A 17,727-nucleotide genomic window follows, 5' to 3' on the forward strand; every position below is an offset into this window, starting at 1 on the left:
CACGTATGACAGATGTATCCTGTCAGTTATACTATTTGTTTTAGATGTTTACAGTTATGTTGATACAAGGCTCCCCGAGGCCATATTTCAGATAGCGGACCCTTTTCATTTGACGTCATCCTCCAGAATGTCCTCGGCAGTTAATGAATGCGAATGGACTTGCAAAATAACTTCCCAGAATTCAGCAGAGCTGTTCAAATCGGCTATCATTCATGGGAACACCGATTTGAGGAGATGTTGATTCTCTGTGCTGTTTATACGGAAATACCCGAGGTCACGCACGTATTCCCGTGGTGTCTTGTTTGCCTATATCCAAATTAGAGCGGTTAATTGTTATGTTGCCTCACAACCTGGTTGGTTGCTAAGCAGGTGGACCGTTTACACAGAATGACACTCATTAACTCCTAAAATGGGATTTCCCCTTGAGTAACTTTTGTTTTATTCTCCCTTGCAGATGCCCGGTTTAGTGTCATGCCTTGGCGATCTAATAGTCACTGGAATCATCATCCTCTTCTCTGAGCACGTCACATCAGAGATATGGACCAATGAAGGTATGAGCTGCTGTTATTTGGGCCTTCAGGATAGCAGGCCACATTAGCATGCTAGTATGTGGATTTGCATTTCAGCATATGGAACTCGTCAGAAGTTTCTGTAGCATGTCTTTGTTTAGACAAACCAGGATGAAAATATACTGAACAACTACACCCATGTGTAAAGAGATTTGGCATGTGCAAGTTTCGTTTTAATCCATGCGAAGTACTTTGTGTGTGTGTGTGTGTGTGTGTGTGTAAATATGTATTTACACATATACACACAAAAATAATTCCAAACAGCCTAAATGTTCATGTGTAATCAATTTATGCTGAATCAAATATTTCTTTCTAAAGCTACCATTTGCAATGTCTACTTGCTACTTTTTCATTGAACACAATAATAGCTTTAAATAATCTTTTATGGGTAAGAATTTGACTCAAAAGATGATGCACGCTTTTAGAAAAAAAAATACTTTAGGAAGGTACAAAATGCCTATAAATGTAACATGTAAATTAATATGTCAATTCATGTACCATTTACATTTAATGTTGTCACATTTCCCTGGTTAAATAAACCCTGTTTTGGTCAAAGAAATGCCTTGGTGAGCAAAAGAAGCTTTTCCCAAAACATTCTTTCTTTAAAATTTTCTAAAATCTTTAAATATTCAAAACCTCCTCAAAGGAAATGGCCCTAAATTCTTGTTTCTCCCACAACTGTTAAAAAAATAACAAAAAATACAAAAATACAATATTATTAGGGCTGTCGAAAATAACGCGTTAACGGCGTTAATTATTTTGTTGTTGTTAATTACGTCAAATTTTTTAACGCATTTCACGCATGCGCAGTGTGACGAATCATTTGTCAGGATTGGGGAGCTAGAGGCGAGATGGAGCAAGGTGAGCCTATGGACGGATTCAAATATAAAAAGAATGATGATGGTACAGTTAACAAGTACAAGCCTTTGCGACAGCCCCTCTGCAACTGGAGTGGTTATAGCCAAGCTTAAGCTCGGTTCTACTGGGGTAGACGGTGCTATATAGCCTACCCTCAAACGAAAGCAAAGCAATTGAAGATCTGACAAACAATCCAGCGTTGTTCATCTCCTGACTAAGTGTAGACGCGATGTAAATAAAATATTCATTGTGTAGTTTAGAAAGCTTTATTGATTATAACGGAACGTTGTGAGATCTCTATGAACTAGATTTGTGACGCTTTTAGTGATAATAAAGGGAGCGCGCTTTGCACTTTCCATGCCATAATCCATTCAGAATTTGTATGAAAATTTCGTTTTTCTTATGTTTTGGGAATTACATCTGTACATCGTACAATTACGTTCATTCTCGAAAGAGCGGTGACTGACACAGTGACAGAGTGGAGAGTGGAAGATACATAAAGCCGCTTTGCAGGTCATCGAGGCACCAGCTCAATCAATTGCATTTTTTCAGTGGAAGCAATTTCAAATTATCCGTCATTTTTGCTCACAAAGGAAAAAGTAATACACCAAAAAACGTTGCAGTGTTTTTATAAAATAAAGAAAACAAAAATGATGCGCTTTCTGTCGTCTCGTTCTTGAACAGGAGTGCTTAACAAAAATAAAGCTAAATGCATGCCTCACAGACATGATAAACATATCTATAGAAAGTTTTAAATTATTACTTAACGAAATAAAACAAATCGAAAACAAAAACTTGTTTAATATGTAATCCTTAACGATAAATTTCTCTCTCAAGGCGCGTCCAAAAATGAAATTGCAGGATCTTTGCGACATTGACTCACATTAACTCACAGTGAATACACTTTATTAATAAATAATTCAGATATGTCCTTACTCTTTCCCCGACACATTTATTATTTATTTTTGCCGGTATTTGTTTTAGCCTACTGCGTGCGATTGAACGCGGATCTCTTCCAGTTGCGCCATCCCAGCCGTTATCGAAAGTAAAAGCGAAAGTCTCGTGTTGTTTCCACCAGCGCGACATTATTGATGGATGTCTAAAATATAAAAAATAAGGAGTAGCCTAAAACAGGCCCGATGCGGGCCCTGGCATAATATGAAAATGTGAAAATTATGTATCCTGTTATTTATATTTTGGTATGCATTTTAGAAAAAAAAAATGGTTAGGATTCAGGTGTTGCAAATAGTGATTAATCATGATTAATCCACTGAAAAGTCTGATTAATCTGATTAAAATTTTTAATCATTTGACAGCCCTAAATATTATAAACAAAATATTAAAGAAGAAATTGGATGCAAAATTTACTTTTACATGGTGCTTGCATATATTTAACCCTGTAATGATAAAAATCCATTTGCTACTTTTTTTAATCCCACAAAAAACCTAAAAAAGTCTCAGCAGTATGATGTAATATTGCTCAAGCCCCGCCCACAACCGCTGACAGAATGTCCTGTATTAGCATATTTTCACCCTCAGCCAGTTGTACACCATAAAAAACATAAACATAAGAAAAGGTATTTTAAAGACTTTTTTAGTTACCAATGACTTAAATAGTATTCACAAAAATTATTATGTTTCTCAAATTATCTTCTTTTATGAAGCCTAAATGCATAAATGTCTATGTGTAATCATTTTATGCTGAATCAAATCAAATATTTCTTTCTAAAGCTACTATTTGCAATGTCTACTTGCCACTTTCTCATTTAACACAATAATAGCTTTAAATAATCAAAACTGGCCACTTCAAAGAGCTCTGTTGTAATGAAGGATTTCGAAGGGTACTACTGATGGACAATTATTATTCAGCTTGGTCTCATTGTTTAGATGTACAGTCAAACCAAAAAATATTCCAGCGCCAGATATAATTTTTGATCATTTTTTACTAGCGGGTGCAGGACACTATAGTTTATGTAAGTAAGGATAGCAAAATAAACTAAACTGTGACATATTATACCTTATTATACCATATTATAATCTTTTGTGGGTATTTTTACAGCCACATTTAGTTTGAAATTAGACTAATTAATTGAAACATCATGTAATTAATTGGATTACAAATTTTAATCGACTGACAGCCCTACATTTTTAAAATAATTGAAATATCGGTATTCAACGTTTCATGTTTAATATATCAAAACATTATTTATGCATTTGCAACTGCATGTTACTAATCTACATGCCACTTCAAATGCAGCTTCTGTGTTTTCTCTGCATTGCAAAGTGACTGATTAAATGTAAGAATTTGACTCAAAAGATGATGCACACTTTTAGAAAAAAAAAAGACTTTATAAAAGTACGAATGCCCCCCCCCACCCCCCACCCAAAAAAAAAAAAAAAAACACTTCAGGAGTCAGCTGACTAAATATAAAGATATATTTATTTTGTCCATATCGCATAGCCCTATCCTAAGGGGTGGAAAATGGGCATCCAATGTCCCCTTAAAAAAATTGAATGAATGAGTCAGTGTCTCAATCATAAAGACTTCTTTTGTTGTTGAATGAATCAGCATTTATGAATGAATCTCTTGAATGATTCAATGACAAATACTTCTTTTAAACGTCCACCTACTGGCATACCAAACATTGTCATGATTGTACTTTCAAAAATGTAACCAAAGTCGCTAAAATATTTGGTATTCTGGATATGTTTTGGGACTGCATTTACTGCATTTATGCAGTAAAATGGCAGTATTGCGAAATTTTGTAACAGTTTACAAGAACTATTTTCTATAAAATGGTTAATTCGTGTGATTGATAACTTTAGGATAGCTGTCCACAGTAACATTCAAATTTAGTTTGCTGTCGCTATTTTGATTTGTGTTCCAGCATATGGAGCTCATCAAAAGTCTTTGCAGCGTTTCTTTGTTGACAAAGAAGGATGGTATTATACAAAACAACTGGAGCAGATAGCATAAAGTTTTATCATGTGAAAATGCGATTTTAATCCAGACCAGGATCATAGCCATTTCTTTGTTTTGTAGAACAATAAACATCTCTGTTCAAAGTCCAGAGTTCCCCATTGCCCCACATATGGATTGCTCAATTAATGCACGCAGTTCTGGTCTGTGTGTGTTATGGCTGCAATTTCGCTGGCCAGAGAGGGAGAAATTTGAGAAATGTGGTGGGATTTCAAATAATATGCTTTTGCCAATATTTCCTGAAAGCCGACATTGAGCACGAGTGTTTCTTGAGCGCAGTTAGGCTCTGGGCACTGGATCGACGCCACTCGCGGGGTGTGTGTGCGACTCTGTGCGTGTGTGTTTGCTCTTTGTTTAACTCTTGGCAGTAAGTGTCTGATATAAATACTGAAATCTGACTAGGCAGAAAAGCACAGTAATGTAAACACCTTGATTCTCGCTATAGAATCACTGCAAGCCTTATAATGACGAACGGATGATGCAGTTTTGAGGAAGCAACTCCTGTCAAGCTGCATATAATTTGAAGTCGTTGAACTATAGTCAAGCTCCCATTGGAAAATAATTGCATTATACTCTCACGTAGCCTGACTTTTAAATGTCAGCACAAAGTCTGGTACACTTTTCAACTCGTTCTGGCCAAGACCAGGCCTGGCTTTTTGACTTTTGATGTCATTAACCACAGATTTCACTGCGTTCCAAATGGGACAAATTCGCCTCCTAAGGGCACTTTGTAGTAAGAACTATCATGGCCACTTCAAAGAGCTCTGTCGCAATGAAGGATTTCGAAGGGTACAACTGTAGGACAATTATTATTCAGCTTGGTCTCATTGTTTATATGTACAGTCAAACCAAAAATTATTCAGGCACCAGATGTATTTTTTTGATATTTTTGTACTAGTTCATTTAAGTAAGGATAGCAAAATAAAGTAAACAGTGACATATTATACCCAAAAATTCTTCATACAATGAACTACCAGTAAAATTTTTACACCACAGACTGCACGAAACTTAATACTTTCTCATTTTTACAGCCACATTTAAAACAAAATGAAGCTTTGCATGGTAATTGCTCAACAAAGTATTGATAGTTGTGTAAACAGTTATCTGAATTTTTGGTTGATTGTAATTCAAGTTATTAGACATTATCAACATGAATTGTGTTCTTGTCATATTTTATTATCATTTTATAAACTATAGCAAATAAACTGTGATAATGTGAGAAATGTTGAAGGTGTCTAAAAAAATGTTGGTCTGACTGTACATATAAGTAATGTTTACAAGCACAAAACATACATTTTTGTATGTTTTGGTAGGTGCTGAAACACATTTTGGATGTATTACAGTATTTAAGACATGACATTACTACATATTTACAGCAAAAAAAATTACAAATATTTTATATCATTAAGAATTTTTTTTCAATGCCTTTTTATTATTTTATTTAAAAAAAATAGATTTTTAGACCCCTTAATCTACCCACAAACCTAAACCATTTTATAGCGAATTTAAAAAGATAAAACATAATTCACTAAGATATGCCAGGAAATTACCATTTTAGTAGCAATATTGCATTAAAAAGATATTTTGAGTCACTAATCCCACTTCTACCTCTAAACCTAACCATAAGTATTTCTGTACAGTATAAAGAAAAACATTTTTGATTTATTACAAAAATGTCAAAAACGGTACCAAAACTAGTTCAAATGATGATGTGTTGCAGCCACAGTCATTTCTGGTGGAATACTCGTCGAATTATGTGAGGTGCAGATTAGAATTGAAGTTGTTAATCGCTGAAAATATTATCCAGATCCACTCCGTGAAGCCACACATTTCTCATTTAAACACACCTTACCAGAAATGAGCGTTTGTTTTTTCTTAAGTTTCTTAAAGCTGCAATTTTTGAATTTGTGACGAGTGCATCAGTGCGGATTTTAATGCTTTAATGCTTTAATGCAAGTTGTTTCATATGTAAATCAATTGCGGTTTAGGTGTTGTCAATACATCAGTATTGCACATTCAGTGTCTATGCAAATGTAACTAAAGGTACGTTTGGCAAAACCACATTTTATGTAAAATACAAACAAATTCTCATCAGATCATGTTGTATTATGTTACGTTTCCTACAAAGATGTAAAATACTGTTCTTGTTCTGATTTTGGAATGTTTGGAAAAGTAGAAGAAAGATAGTTATGTACACATTATTGCTATTAATTATAGATATAAATTTTGAATATATGTAATGTGATATGGGAAAAGCCGTCGAATTTTCAGGAAATTCGACAGGTTGAATGACCTTTTTTTTTTGTCAAAATCATGTTTTCATTAAATTATTATTCTGTAACATCTATAGCTTCTCTGAAAATATCTTGTCAAAGTGCACTTGTTTAGTGCAGAAAAATAGGATTCTTAACGGTTTTTGCATTCATTGCATTCATCATATAAATTGATTCTATTTTATATTTAAGATATTCCAATATATGTGACCCGTGCTGACAAAATCAGTCGGAAATTAATTTTGCACTACTCTAATTTTGAGCTACAGGCAAAAGAAGTGAGAATTGTGGTGGAATTTTGAGTTTTTCACAAAAATTTGTTCATTAAGCCCTCTTCTAGCGATCCCAATGCTCCAAATAGTAATTAAACATCTGAAATGAAGAGTACCGAGTACTGCTGCTGTTTCTCACCACACAAGTTGCAGGTCTATTGTTGCAAAGCTCAGCATTCCAGCTTTGTGAATATTCCAAACCATGAGTCCAAACCAGTGAAATATGATTTTCAAACCCATGCTGATGAAAACGAAACAAAATGGTCGCGCTGACTGAAATTTGCAAAGCGTGTGCATAAGACTATAAAGTACATTATTGCGAAATATGTCTTGGCAAGATTCACACAAACATAATCTGTTATGTCTTACATGAACACTTAGTTAATGGTCTGATGTGTAACATTATATTAGATCCATGCATTACAGTAGGTCTTAATATAGATCTGTTTCAATGTTAATCAAACATTAAAAGAAAATACGGAATCACTTGCTGCTCTGGATTAAACTACTCTTTATATGCATCTTTGTTCTTATTTTTACAAAGATGAAATAAAAAAATAGCTCTGTTGTGATTTAATAATAAAGTAATTATTATTAAGAAAAGAATTGGAGGAAAATATTCAACATTGCTTGTTGATTTTGCTTTGGAAATGTCAGAACTTTAACAATCAACTTACACACTGATGATGATTTTATGTGTTTATTTTATTTACAGTGCCTTGCGAATGTGTTCAAACTTCTTCATTTTCTTCATGTTTTATGTTGCTGCATTATTTTAAACTGCTTTAAATTACTTTTCCCCCACATCAATCTACACTCCATACACCATAATGGCAAAACATACACATTTATTTATATTTTATTCATGATCCATACATTATGGCAAAAAACAGGTTTTTAACATCTTTGAAAACTGAAATGATTCCATTGCATAAGTATTCATACCCTTATCTGGGACACTTGAAATAAAGCTCAGGAGCATTCATATTGCTTGTAGATGTTACTGCACTTCGTGTAAAGTTAACCTGTGGCAAATTCAATTGAATGGCTATGATTCAGAACGGCACACACGTCTTAATAAAATGTCTAACAGCTGAAAATGCATATCAGAGCAAAAACCAAGCCCTGAGGTAAAAAAAAAAAAAACTACCTGTAGAGCTCAGAAACAGGATTGCGTCAAACCACACATCTGGGGAAGAGTTCAGGAAAAAAATCTGCGGCAATGAAGGTTCAACAGAAGCATGTAGTCTCCTTTGCCCTTAATGGAAGAAGTTTTAAACAACCAGGACTCTTCCTAGAACTGGCCTCCTGGATAAACTGAGCAATTCATGGAGAAGGGCTTTGGATATAATGGTGACAAAGATCCTGATGGTCACTTTAGTCGAGCTCCATGATCATATATGCAGATGGGAGAAACTTACACAAGGACAAACATCACTGCAACACTCCATCGATCTGGGCTTCAAGGCAGTGTGGCAAGACTCAATCCTCTCCTCAGTGAAGACACATGAAAACACACATGGTATTTGCAAAAAAGCACCCAAAGGACCCACAGCCTGTGAGAAACAAGGTTCTCTGGTCTAATGAACCTCAATTCCAAGCATCATGTATGGAGGAAACCAGGCACTGCTCATCACCTGCAGAGTACCATCCCAAAAACCCTCATACTGTGGGGCAGTTTTTCAGCAGCAGTGACTGAGAAAACCTCAATGCACCAAAATATGGAGATAGCCTTCATGAAAACCCAGTCCAGAGCAGTACTGATTTAGGGGTATGAATACTTATGCAATGTACTTATTTCATGTTCTGAGTTCACTTCCAGAACAAAAAATTACAGATAATTTACTCACCCCCTTGCCATCCAAGATGTTCATGTGTTTCTTTCTTTAGTTGTAAAGAAATTCTGTTTTTTGAGGAAAATATTTCAGGATTTCTTTCCATATAGTGGACTTCTATGGTGCCACTTAATGCAGTTTAAACACAGCTTCAAAGCGCTCTAAACAATCCCAGCCAAGAAAGGTCTTATCTAGCAAAACGATTGGTTATTTTCTAAAAAAAAAAAAATGACAGTTTATATACTTTTTAACCTCAAATGCTCGTCTTGTCTAGCTCTGCGTGAACTCTGTGCGTTCAGGGTATGTCGATGAGCTCCCATCTCATTTTCTCCTCCAATTTCAAAGTTGTCCTATATCGCCGCAGAAGTATCGACCCAGTGTTTACAAAGTGAGCACGCAAGGAGGTTGAAACACCCTTTACAAAAAAAGTTAAAACAGCGATGTAGGGCGATTTTGAAGTTGGAGAAGAAAATGAGATTGGAGTTTTTCAACATACCCTAACTGTCTTGAACTGGAAAAAACAGAGTTCAGGCAGTGCTAGACAAGTTGAGCGTTTGAGGTTAAAAAGTATATAAATTGTACATTTTCTTTTAGAAATCAACCAATCATTTCACTAGATAATCGTTTAGAGCAGGGGTTTTCAAACCTGTCCTGGAGCCTCCCCTGCCCTGCACATTTTGTATGTCTCCCTTATTAGGCACACCCAATTCAGGTCTTGCAGTCTCTACTAATGAGCTGATGATTTGAATCAGGTGTATTAGATGAGAGAGACAAGCAAAATGTGCAGGGCAGGGGAGGCTCCAGGACAGGTTTGAAAACCCCTGGTTTAGAGCATTTTTGAAGCTGCAATTAACTGCATTTTGGAAGTTCAAACTTGGGGGCACCATAGAAGTCTACTATATGGAGAAAAATCCTGAAATGTTTTCCTCAAAATTTAATTTCTTTATGACTGAAGAAAGAAAAACATCTTGGAAGACAAAGGGGTGAGTAAATTATCTGTACATTTTTGTTCAGGAACTGAACTTCTCCTTTAATAAACTTACTAAGTGACCATTGTTTTTGCTTTTATTATGGTGTATGGAGTAGGGCTGTGCATTTGATCGTAATTCAGTTTTGATTTCGGACGATTATGAAAATACAGTAATCGAGATAAAACGATTATTTATCCCGATTCTGCCCCCTTTGTGCGCTTTCGCTCCTTTATAAAAGCCCAATTTCACATGCGTAGTAAAAACCATGTAACATGACTTGCATAAAATGGGACATGCTTGATTTGTTCATGTTTATTTGATGTCGTTCTGCGAAAATTGGCGCTGTTCTGTGTATGCGCTCAGTTTAGCTTAAGATACATACCTAAATGGTCAAATACATGCAAATATATGTCAAAATGTGGCGTTTGGTGTTTATTCGTATAAACCTTCAACTTACGTCTCAAATTAACGTAAACTGTTGAGAATGAAAATATGTTTGTAACAGTATATTGGATCCATGCAGCTCTTAAAGCGGCCACAAGTAGTATTCTTCTGCCGTCTCTGTGCTTAATGTTAATCAAACAACAAAATACAAAGACAAAATCATTCACTGCTCTTGACGGAGGGACTTTAATTTGTATTTGTATTAGTTTCAATTGTATTTTTTATTTCTATTGTATTGCTACCTTTTAATCAATCAATCATATAAAGTTCCGTACCCAGTCGTAATCGTGTTAAATAATCGTGATTACAATATTGACCAAAATAATCATGATTATGATTTTTGCCATAATCAAGCAGCCCTAGTATGGAGTGTAGATTGATGATGAAAAAATAATTTAAGACAGTTTAACATGAGGCAGCAACTTAACAAAACGTAAAAAATGAAGGGGTATGAATACTTTTGCAAGGCACTGTAGATTGCAGCAATAAATTGTTGACAGAAAGACTACACCTCCAGTGCTCCATCCCATCACCATTGGCGGGTTGATAACATAATGACTTGATGAAATGTCTGTTGTCACTTCTGGAATAGCACAGCTCACATGTTTCCTGCTTTCAGTTTCAGACGTCCAGTTCGGTGGACTGGGCTCCAGGGTCACGCTGACATGCGGAGGCGCTCATGGCGGGTACGTTCTCCAGTCTATATTAAGCCTTGCTAGAGCCCTATTAGACTCCAGGGCTAAGCTTTCCTGTAAGGAGTGATAATAGTGTGCTTAACCACCCTCTGTAGGGGCACAGGGCCAGTCCTTATAGGGTTTGGACACATCGAGGCTATTTACTGTGGGCCCCGGCCCCGGCCTCAGATTCTGGCCAGCCTTGTATTTCATATAAATGCATGTTTCTTGCCAACAAAGACGCTGTCCAGGAGAATCCCAGTGCCAAAAATAAGATTTGCACAACCCACAAATGAGTAACACGATACGTAGGCCCAGTTGAGGTTGATAGCGGGTATTTTGTGGGTCTGTCTTTGATTAGAGCAGGTTTGCAGGTGAAGGTTGTTGTTGACTCTGAGTTTTGGATGGGTTCGGCAGGTCTCCGGTGGAATGGCGCTTCAATGGGAGCTCAGTACCGACGTGGCAAACACACAAGGGCTCGCTTACGCTACTGAACACCACACGCTCCATGGAAGGCAACTACAGCTGCCATGATGAACGAGGAACTCTACTGCAGTCCATCAAACTACGTCTGGGCCGTAAGTCAGCTTCAATGATACAAGAGTCCCTTGTTTCGTGTTTTGACTCACAGTGTGATTCATTTGATGAAATATTAGAGAACAAGGGTTTAAAGAATTGCCTTATAGTAGATGCCATATTTCATTTAGTGTCATTGAAAACTAGGCCACAATGGATGGGTGTATTGTACCTTGTACTTTGGCATCCATCAATCAGACAACAGAAAAACAAACAAACATTGAACACACATCATTCATCGTAGTGTTTCTAGGGGCTATGCTATGCCTATTGCAAGAGACCCCATTTGTTTCAATTGAAAGGGTTTTAATGTAAGTCATTCATTTATCTTTAATTTAGCATTTATTTATTATATATATTTTTTTCATTAATGATAAATAATAACTATTATGGATTACATGCATTTTAGTTATAGTTGTATTTATGCTTTTATTAATGGTTTATCTCTTATTTATGGTTTATCTATTTATTGAAAGATTTTTATGTAAGATTTTGTTTAATTATGCTTTTATTTTCTTATTTATGCTTTATTTTAAGATTTTATTTGTATTATGCTTTTATTTATGCTATTTTTAAAAATTGTATTTTATGTATGTTTATTTTAGTAATAGTTGTATTTATACTTTTATTTATTTCAGATTTTTTTTTGTTTAATTATGCTTTTATTTTCTTATTTATGCTTTTATTTGAGATTAAATTTTTTATGTATGCTTTTCTTTTTTATTTATTTTGATTTAATGATGCTTACTAAATTTCTGTATTTATTTAGCTGTAATTTTGCATTTATTTTTTATACTTTTTTATTTATTCATGCTTTTATTTTTTAATTATGCATGCATTTTTTGTTATAGTTGTATTTATGGTTTTATTTATTTATTTATTTAATTTATGATTTTAAGTACATTTTAGTTTAATAATTTATTTTCTTATTTATGCTTTTATTTAAGATTTAATTTTTTATGATGTTTTTATTTGTGCTATATTTTGTTAATTTTTATTTGAATGATTTATCATTTATTTAATGATGCCTATTTATTTATTTATTTACAGTATTTATTTAAGATTTAATTATTTATATGTGCTTTCATTTAAATTTTAGTTTTTCATTGATGTTTTTATTATGCTTTTATTTGATAATGCTTATTTTATTTTATTATTACTATTTTTTTATTTTATTTTTATAAAGGACAAATCCAAATGATTTTCTGTGCCAATCCATGTTTTTCTACAAATGCTTTTAAATGACCTGGAGTCGTATTGAACTGACCCTAACTGTGCGACGGATTGGATTTCTATTTATACTTTTATTAAGAATTTTATTTTTATTTGTGTTAATTTTTTGTTATTGTTGTATTTATCCTTTTTATTTTAGTTTCTATATACATTTATTAATGCTTTTATTTATGATTTTATTTTTTATTTATGCATTTTTTTTATTTTTATTTAATGATGTTTACAAAAAAATTTATTTATTTTATTAAGGATTTTATTTTTATTAAATGCATTTATTTGTAGGTATAGTTGTACTTTATATTTTTATTTATGTTTTTATTTAGTTCAGATTTTTATTTTAAGTTTTTGTTTCATTATGCATTTATTTATGCTTTTATTTAAGATTTTATTTTTTATTTATGCTTTAATTTATTTACTTTTTTTATTTGTTTTTATTTAATGATGTTTTTTAAATGTATTTATTTAGCTTTCATTTTGCATTTATTTATTTATATTTTATTCACAATTTTATTTTTATTTCTGCTTTTATATTTAGTTATATTTATGCTTTTATTTAAGATTTTATCTTATATAATCTTATATAATCTGATATATCTTATATATATATATGGTTTCATTTAAATTTAGTTTTTTTTTTTTCATTCATGTTTTTAATTATGCTTTTATTTGATAATACTTATTTTATCTTTAACTGAATCATATTGAACCAGGACATTCTTTCCTAACCCTAACACAGTGTGACAAATTGAACAGACTATATGTTTATCCCTCACAGTCTCATTTTCATTACCATTACATTTAATGTGGCATCTACCATGACTAAGTTCTATTGCTTATGATTAAAAATGTCATCTAAAGAACGGTTTTGGCTTAAACAAATGACAGTGTTGTAGCAACATAAACATAAAGGATCTGATAAACTTTGAATCATGTTCTTGACTCATCGCAAATTTAATCTCAGGTCATACATCCAAGAAGTGCATATGCAGGCTTGTAATGTAAATTTAAATTTCTATTTAATTTCATTTAAACATTTTAATGCATACTAAAAAACTTCAATATAATTTAAACTATGTGTTTTTGGTATTGTGTCTTCAACTGTATACATCTCAGAATTGCTTGAGGTAGTGCTAAAATGGTGAAATGGTGCTGGAAATGGTGGAAATGTTCTAGTAAAAAGGAAGCACTTTGTGCCCTGAGAGATTTAGAAAGTGTCCAGTTGTACGCCCTTTCTGTTTAACTCAAGGCACTTCCTCTGACAGGAAGTCACTGCATCACAGTTCCACAGTTTCCTGATAGGAAGGGTGAGATTGCTGGTTGTAGCTTGTGTTTAAGTTTAGTCTACCTCCTTATGTTCCCTCATGTCCTTAAAGGCAGAGCTTAAGTTAAACAGCTGTCTTGTGCAGTCTCTCTGTTTGGATGTTCACAGATAAAGTGTATTGTGTCTAAAGTTATCTCATGAGATATTTGTGTCTTCTTCTTCTGTTAGATCCGCCTCATTTCGTCAGAGTTTCTTGTCGTGTGCCGAATCATATGAACATCTACTGCTCCTGGGTACAAACGAAGACAACACACTTGCCCACAATATACAGAACCTCTTACAGGTGCGCTCATCTCGTTTTGTGTATAATAATATAGTGATTTTTTTTTCTTCATATATTTATTTACAGTGCCTTGCAAAAGTATTCATACCCCTTTGTTTTTTTTCCACATTTTATGTTAAACTGTTTTAAATTACTTTTTTTCCACATCAATCTACACACCATAATAACAAAGCAAAAAGCTTGTTTTTGACATCTTTGCAAATTTATTACAAATAAAAAGCTTAAATGATTCCATTGCATAAGTATTCATACCCTTATCTGGAACAGTTGAAATTTAGCTCAGGAGCATTCATATTGCTTGTAGATGTTACTACACTTCGAGTGAAGATAACCTGTGGCAAATTCAATTGAACGGCTATGATTCAAAAAGGCACACACATCTCAAAAAAGGTCTAACAGCTGAAAATGCATATTAGAGCAAAAACCAAGCCCTGAGGTCAGAAAACTGCTTGTAGAGCTCAAAAACAGGATTGCGTCAAGCCACACATCTGGGGAAGAGTTCAGAAAGAATCTGCTGCATTGAAGGTTCAACTGAAGCATTTAGTCTCTGTTACCCTTAATGGAAGAAGTTTTAAACAACCAGGACTCATGGCCAAACTGAGCAATTGATGGAGAAGGGCTTTGGATATAGTGGTAAACCAAGAACCTGATGGTTACTCTAATTGAGCTCCATGATCATATATGCAGATGGGAGAAACTTAGAGAAGGACAAACATCACTGCAAGTCTTCACCAATCTGGGCTTTATGGTGGTGTGGCAAGACTTAATCCTCACCTCAGTGTAGACACATGAAAACACACTTGGAATTTGCAATAAAGCAACTAAAGGAACTGTGAGAAACAAGATTCTGTGGTCTGATGAACCTCAAATCCAAGCATCATGTTTGAAGGAAACCAGCTTTGCTAATCACCTGCAGACTACCATCCCAAAAGTAAAGTATGGAGGTAGCAGCCTCATGCTGTTGGGCTGTTTTTCAGTGGCAGGGATTGAGTAGAAGAAAAGCTCAATGCACCAAATTATAGAGATAACCTTAATGAAAACCCGGTCCAGAGCATTCAAAACCTCAGAATAGGCAGAAGGTCCACCTTCCAACTGGACAATGACCCTAAGCACACAGCAAGAGTGGCTTATAGACAACTCTGTGAATGTCCTTACGTTGAACCCAAATGAAACTGGAGAAACCTAAAAAATAATGTGCGCCTGTCCCCGTCCAACCTGACAGAGCTTGTGAAGAGGTGAAGAGGTGAGGAGAAGAATGGGAGATAATTGCCGAATTCTGATGACCAAAGCTTGTCGCATAACCCTAAAAAGACTTGAGGCTGTAAAGTTTATGAATACTTATGCAATGTACGTACTTTTTTTTACTTTTAATACATTTTGTAACAATTCTGTTTTTGCTTTGTCATTATGGTGTACGGAGTGTAGATTGATATTGGGAAAAAAGTAATTTGAAGCAGTTTAACATAAGGCAGCAATATAACAAAACGTGAACAAATGAAGAGGTATGAATACTTTCACAAGGCACTGTATGTACTTCCTTCATTCTGCTGTTTTCTACAGTGTTAAAGGCAGAGATGTGGAGCTCTGTGAGCAGGAGCACATTGGGGTGAATGAGTGTACGATCACGAACCCTCCATTCTGGACCTCAAAGTTCCTGGTGAACATCACCGAAATCAACCCGCTGGGATCCAACTCCACCATCATCCAGATAGACGCCCATGAACTCTGTGAGTTTATATGCCTCCGTAATGTTATCAGATCCATTCATCTTTCATATGTGTGATCCTGGACCACAAAACCAGTCTTAAAGGAGAAGTTCACTTCCAGAACAAAAATTCCAAGATGTTCATGTCTTTCTTTCTTCAGCCGTAAAGAAATTATGTTTTTTGAGGAGAACATTTCAGGATTTCTCTCCACATAGTGGAGTTCTATGGTGCCCCCGAGTTTGAATTTCCAAAATGCAGATTAAATGTAGCTTTAGAGGACTCTAAATGATCCCAGCCGAGGAAGAAGGCTCTTATCTAGTGAAACGATCAGTTATTTTCTTAAAAAATGTGCAGTTTATATGCTTTTTAATCTCAACGCTTCTCTTTTCTAGCTCTGCGTGAACTCTGTGTATTCCGGTTCAATACAGTTAGTTTTTGTTTTGTTTTTTTGTAGAAAATAACCAATTGTTTCACTAGACAAGACACTTCTTCCTCGGCTGGGATCGTTTAGAGACCTTTGAAGCTGCATTTAAACTGCATTTTGGAAGTTCAAACTCGGGGGCACCATAGAAGTCCATTATATAGAAAGAAATCCTGAAATGTTTTTTCTCAAAAAAAAAAAAAAAATCTTTACGACTGAAGAAAGAAAGACATGAACATCTTGAATGACAAGGGGGTGAGTACATTATCTGTAAATTTCTGTTCTGGAAGTGAACTACTCCTTTTAGTAGCACAAGTATATTTGTAGCAATAGTCAAAAATACATTGTATGGGTCAAAATGATTGATTTTTCTTTTATGCCAAAAATCATTAGGATATTAAGTGAAGATCTTGTTCAATGAAGATATGTGTAAATATATCAAAATTGTATTTTTGATTAGTAATATGCATTGCTAAGAAATTCATTTGGACAACTTTAAAGGCGATTTTCTCAATATTTGGATTTTTTGCACCCTCAGATTCCATATATTCAAATAGTTGTATCTCAGTCAAATATTGTCCTATCAAACCATACATCAATAAAAAGCTTTCATATTATGTATAAATCTCAATTTCAAAAAGTTGTTCGTGGTCACATATGTTGATTCATATTATAATAGAGTTTTGAAATATGTTCACACAAGTCCACTTCTCTACCTCAGATTTCTTCAGAGTAGCATTTGGTTTTATAGTCTTTTTTTTCTGTTTTATATAACACAAATTGATGTCCGTAATTCTGTGGTTTCAGTGAAACCAGATCCTCCTGAGGATGTCAGAGTTCTTCAGGTGGAGGGCCAGCCCACTCAGTTACTGGTTCGGTGGAGTTGTCCTTCATCCTGGCCGGATGAAATTATGTCCGCTTTTCCTTTAACCTTCTCGCTGCGCTACCGGCCGATCGGCTCCAATTACTGGTCAACGGTAAGTACCTTACACAAACAATCAACGTCAATTATTAAAGAGGTCATGAACTGCCTTTTTCATTATTTTGTTCTGTTCCCTAAGGTCCATTTATAATCCCATCAAGATTTTTACATCCAAAAACATCATAATTTAGAAGTAATAGGCTATTTTCTGTCCTGTTTTGACCCCTCTCATTGGAATGCTCTGTTTGAATTTGTAGACTCGGAAGAAAACAAGATTATTTTTCTTACCCCATTGGCAGATTATTTTGCTTGTTTCAAACAAAAACACACTCAATTTTCACTTGTTTTTTTCTGAGAACAAGACAATAATTTTTACTTGTCTGGAAAAT

The 17,727-nt window shown here is 34.4% G+C and overlaps 1 protein-coding gene across 1 annotated transcript in view; it reads left to right on the plus strand.

The window, feature by feature from the left end:
* il11ra (interleukin 11 receptor subunit alpha) overlaps positions 1-17,727 on the plus strand; it is a 66,987-nt gene that overhangs the window by 31,185 nt on the left and 18,075 nt on the right. The window contains exons 2-7 of the mRNA XM_073829992.1: positions 455-551; positions 10,822-10,888; positions 11,294-11,454; positions 14,175-14,289; positions 15,850-16,016; positions 17,224-17,393. Coding sequence (XP_073686093.1) covers positions 455-551; positions 10,822-10,888; positions 11,294-11,454; positions 14,175-14,289; positions 15,850-16,016; positions 17,224-17,393 — 777 coding nt within the window. The remainder of the gene's footprint in view (positions 1-454; positions 552-10,821; positions 10,889-11,293; positions 11,455-14,174; positions 14,290-15,849; positions 16,017-17,223; positions 17,394-17,727) is intronic.

The sequence above is a fragment of the Garra rufa genome, chromosome 23 (genome assembly GCF_049309525.1).
Source record: "Garra rufa chromosome 23, GarRuf1.0, whole genome shotgun sequence".
Lineage (NCBI taxonomy): Eukaryota > Metazoa > Chordata > Actinopteri > Cypriniformes > Cyprinidae > Garra > Garra rufa.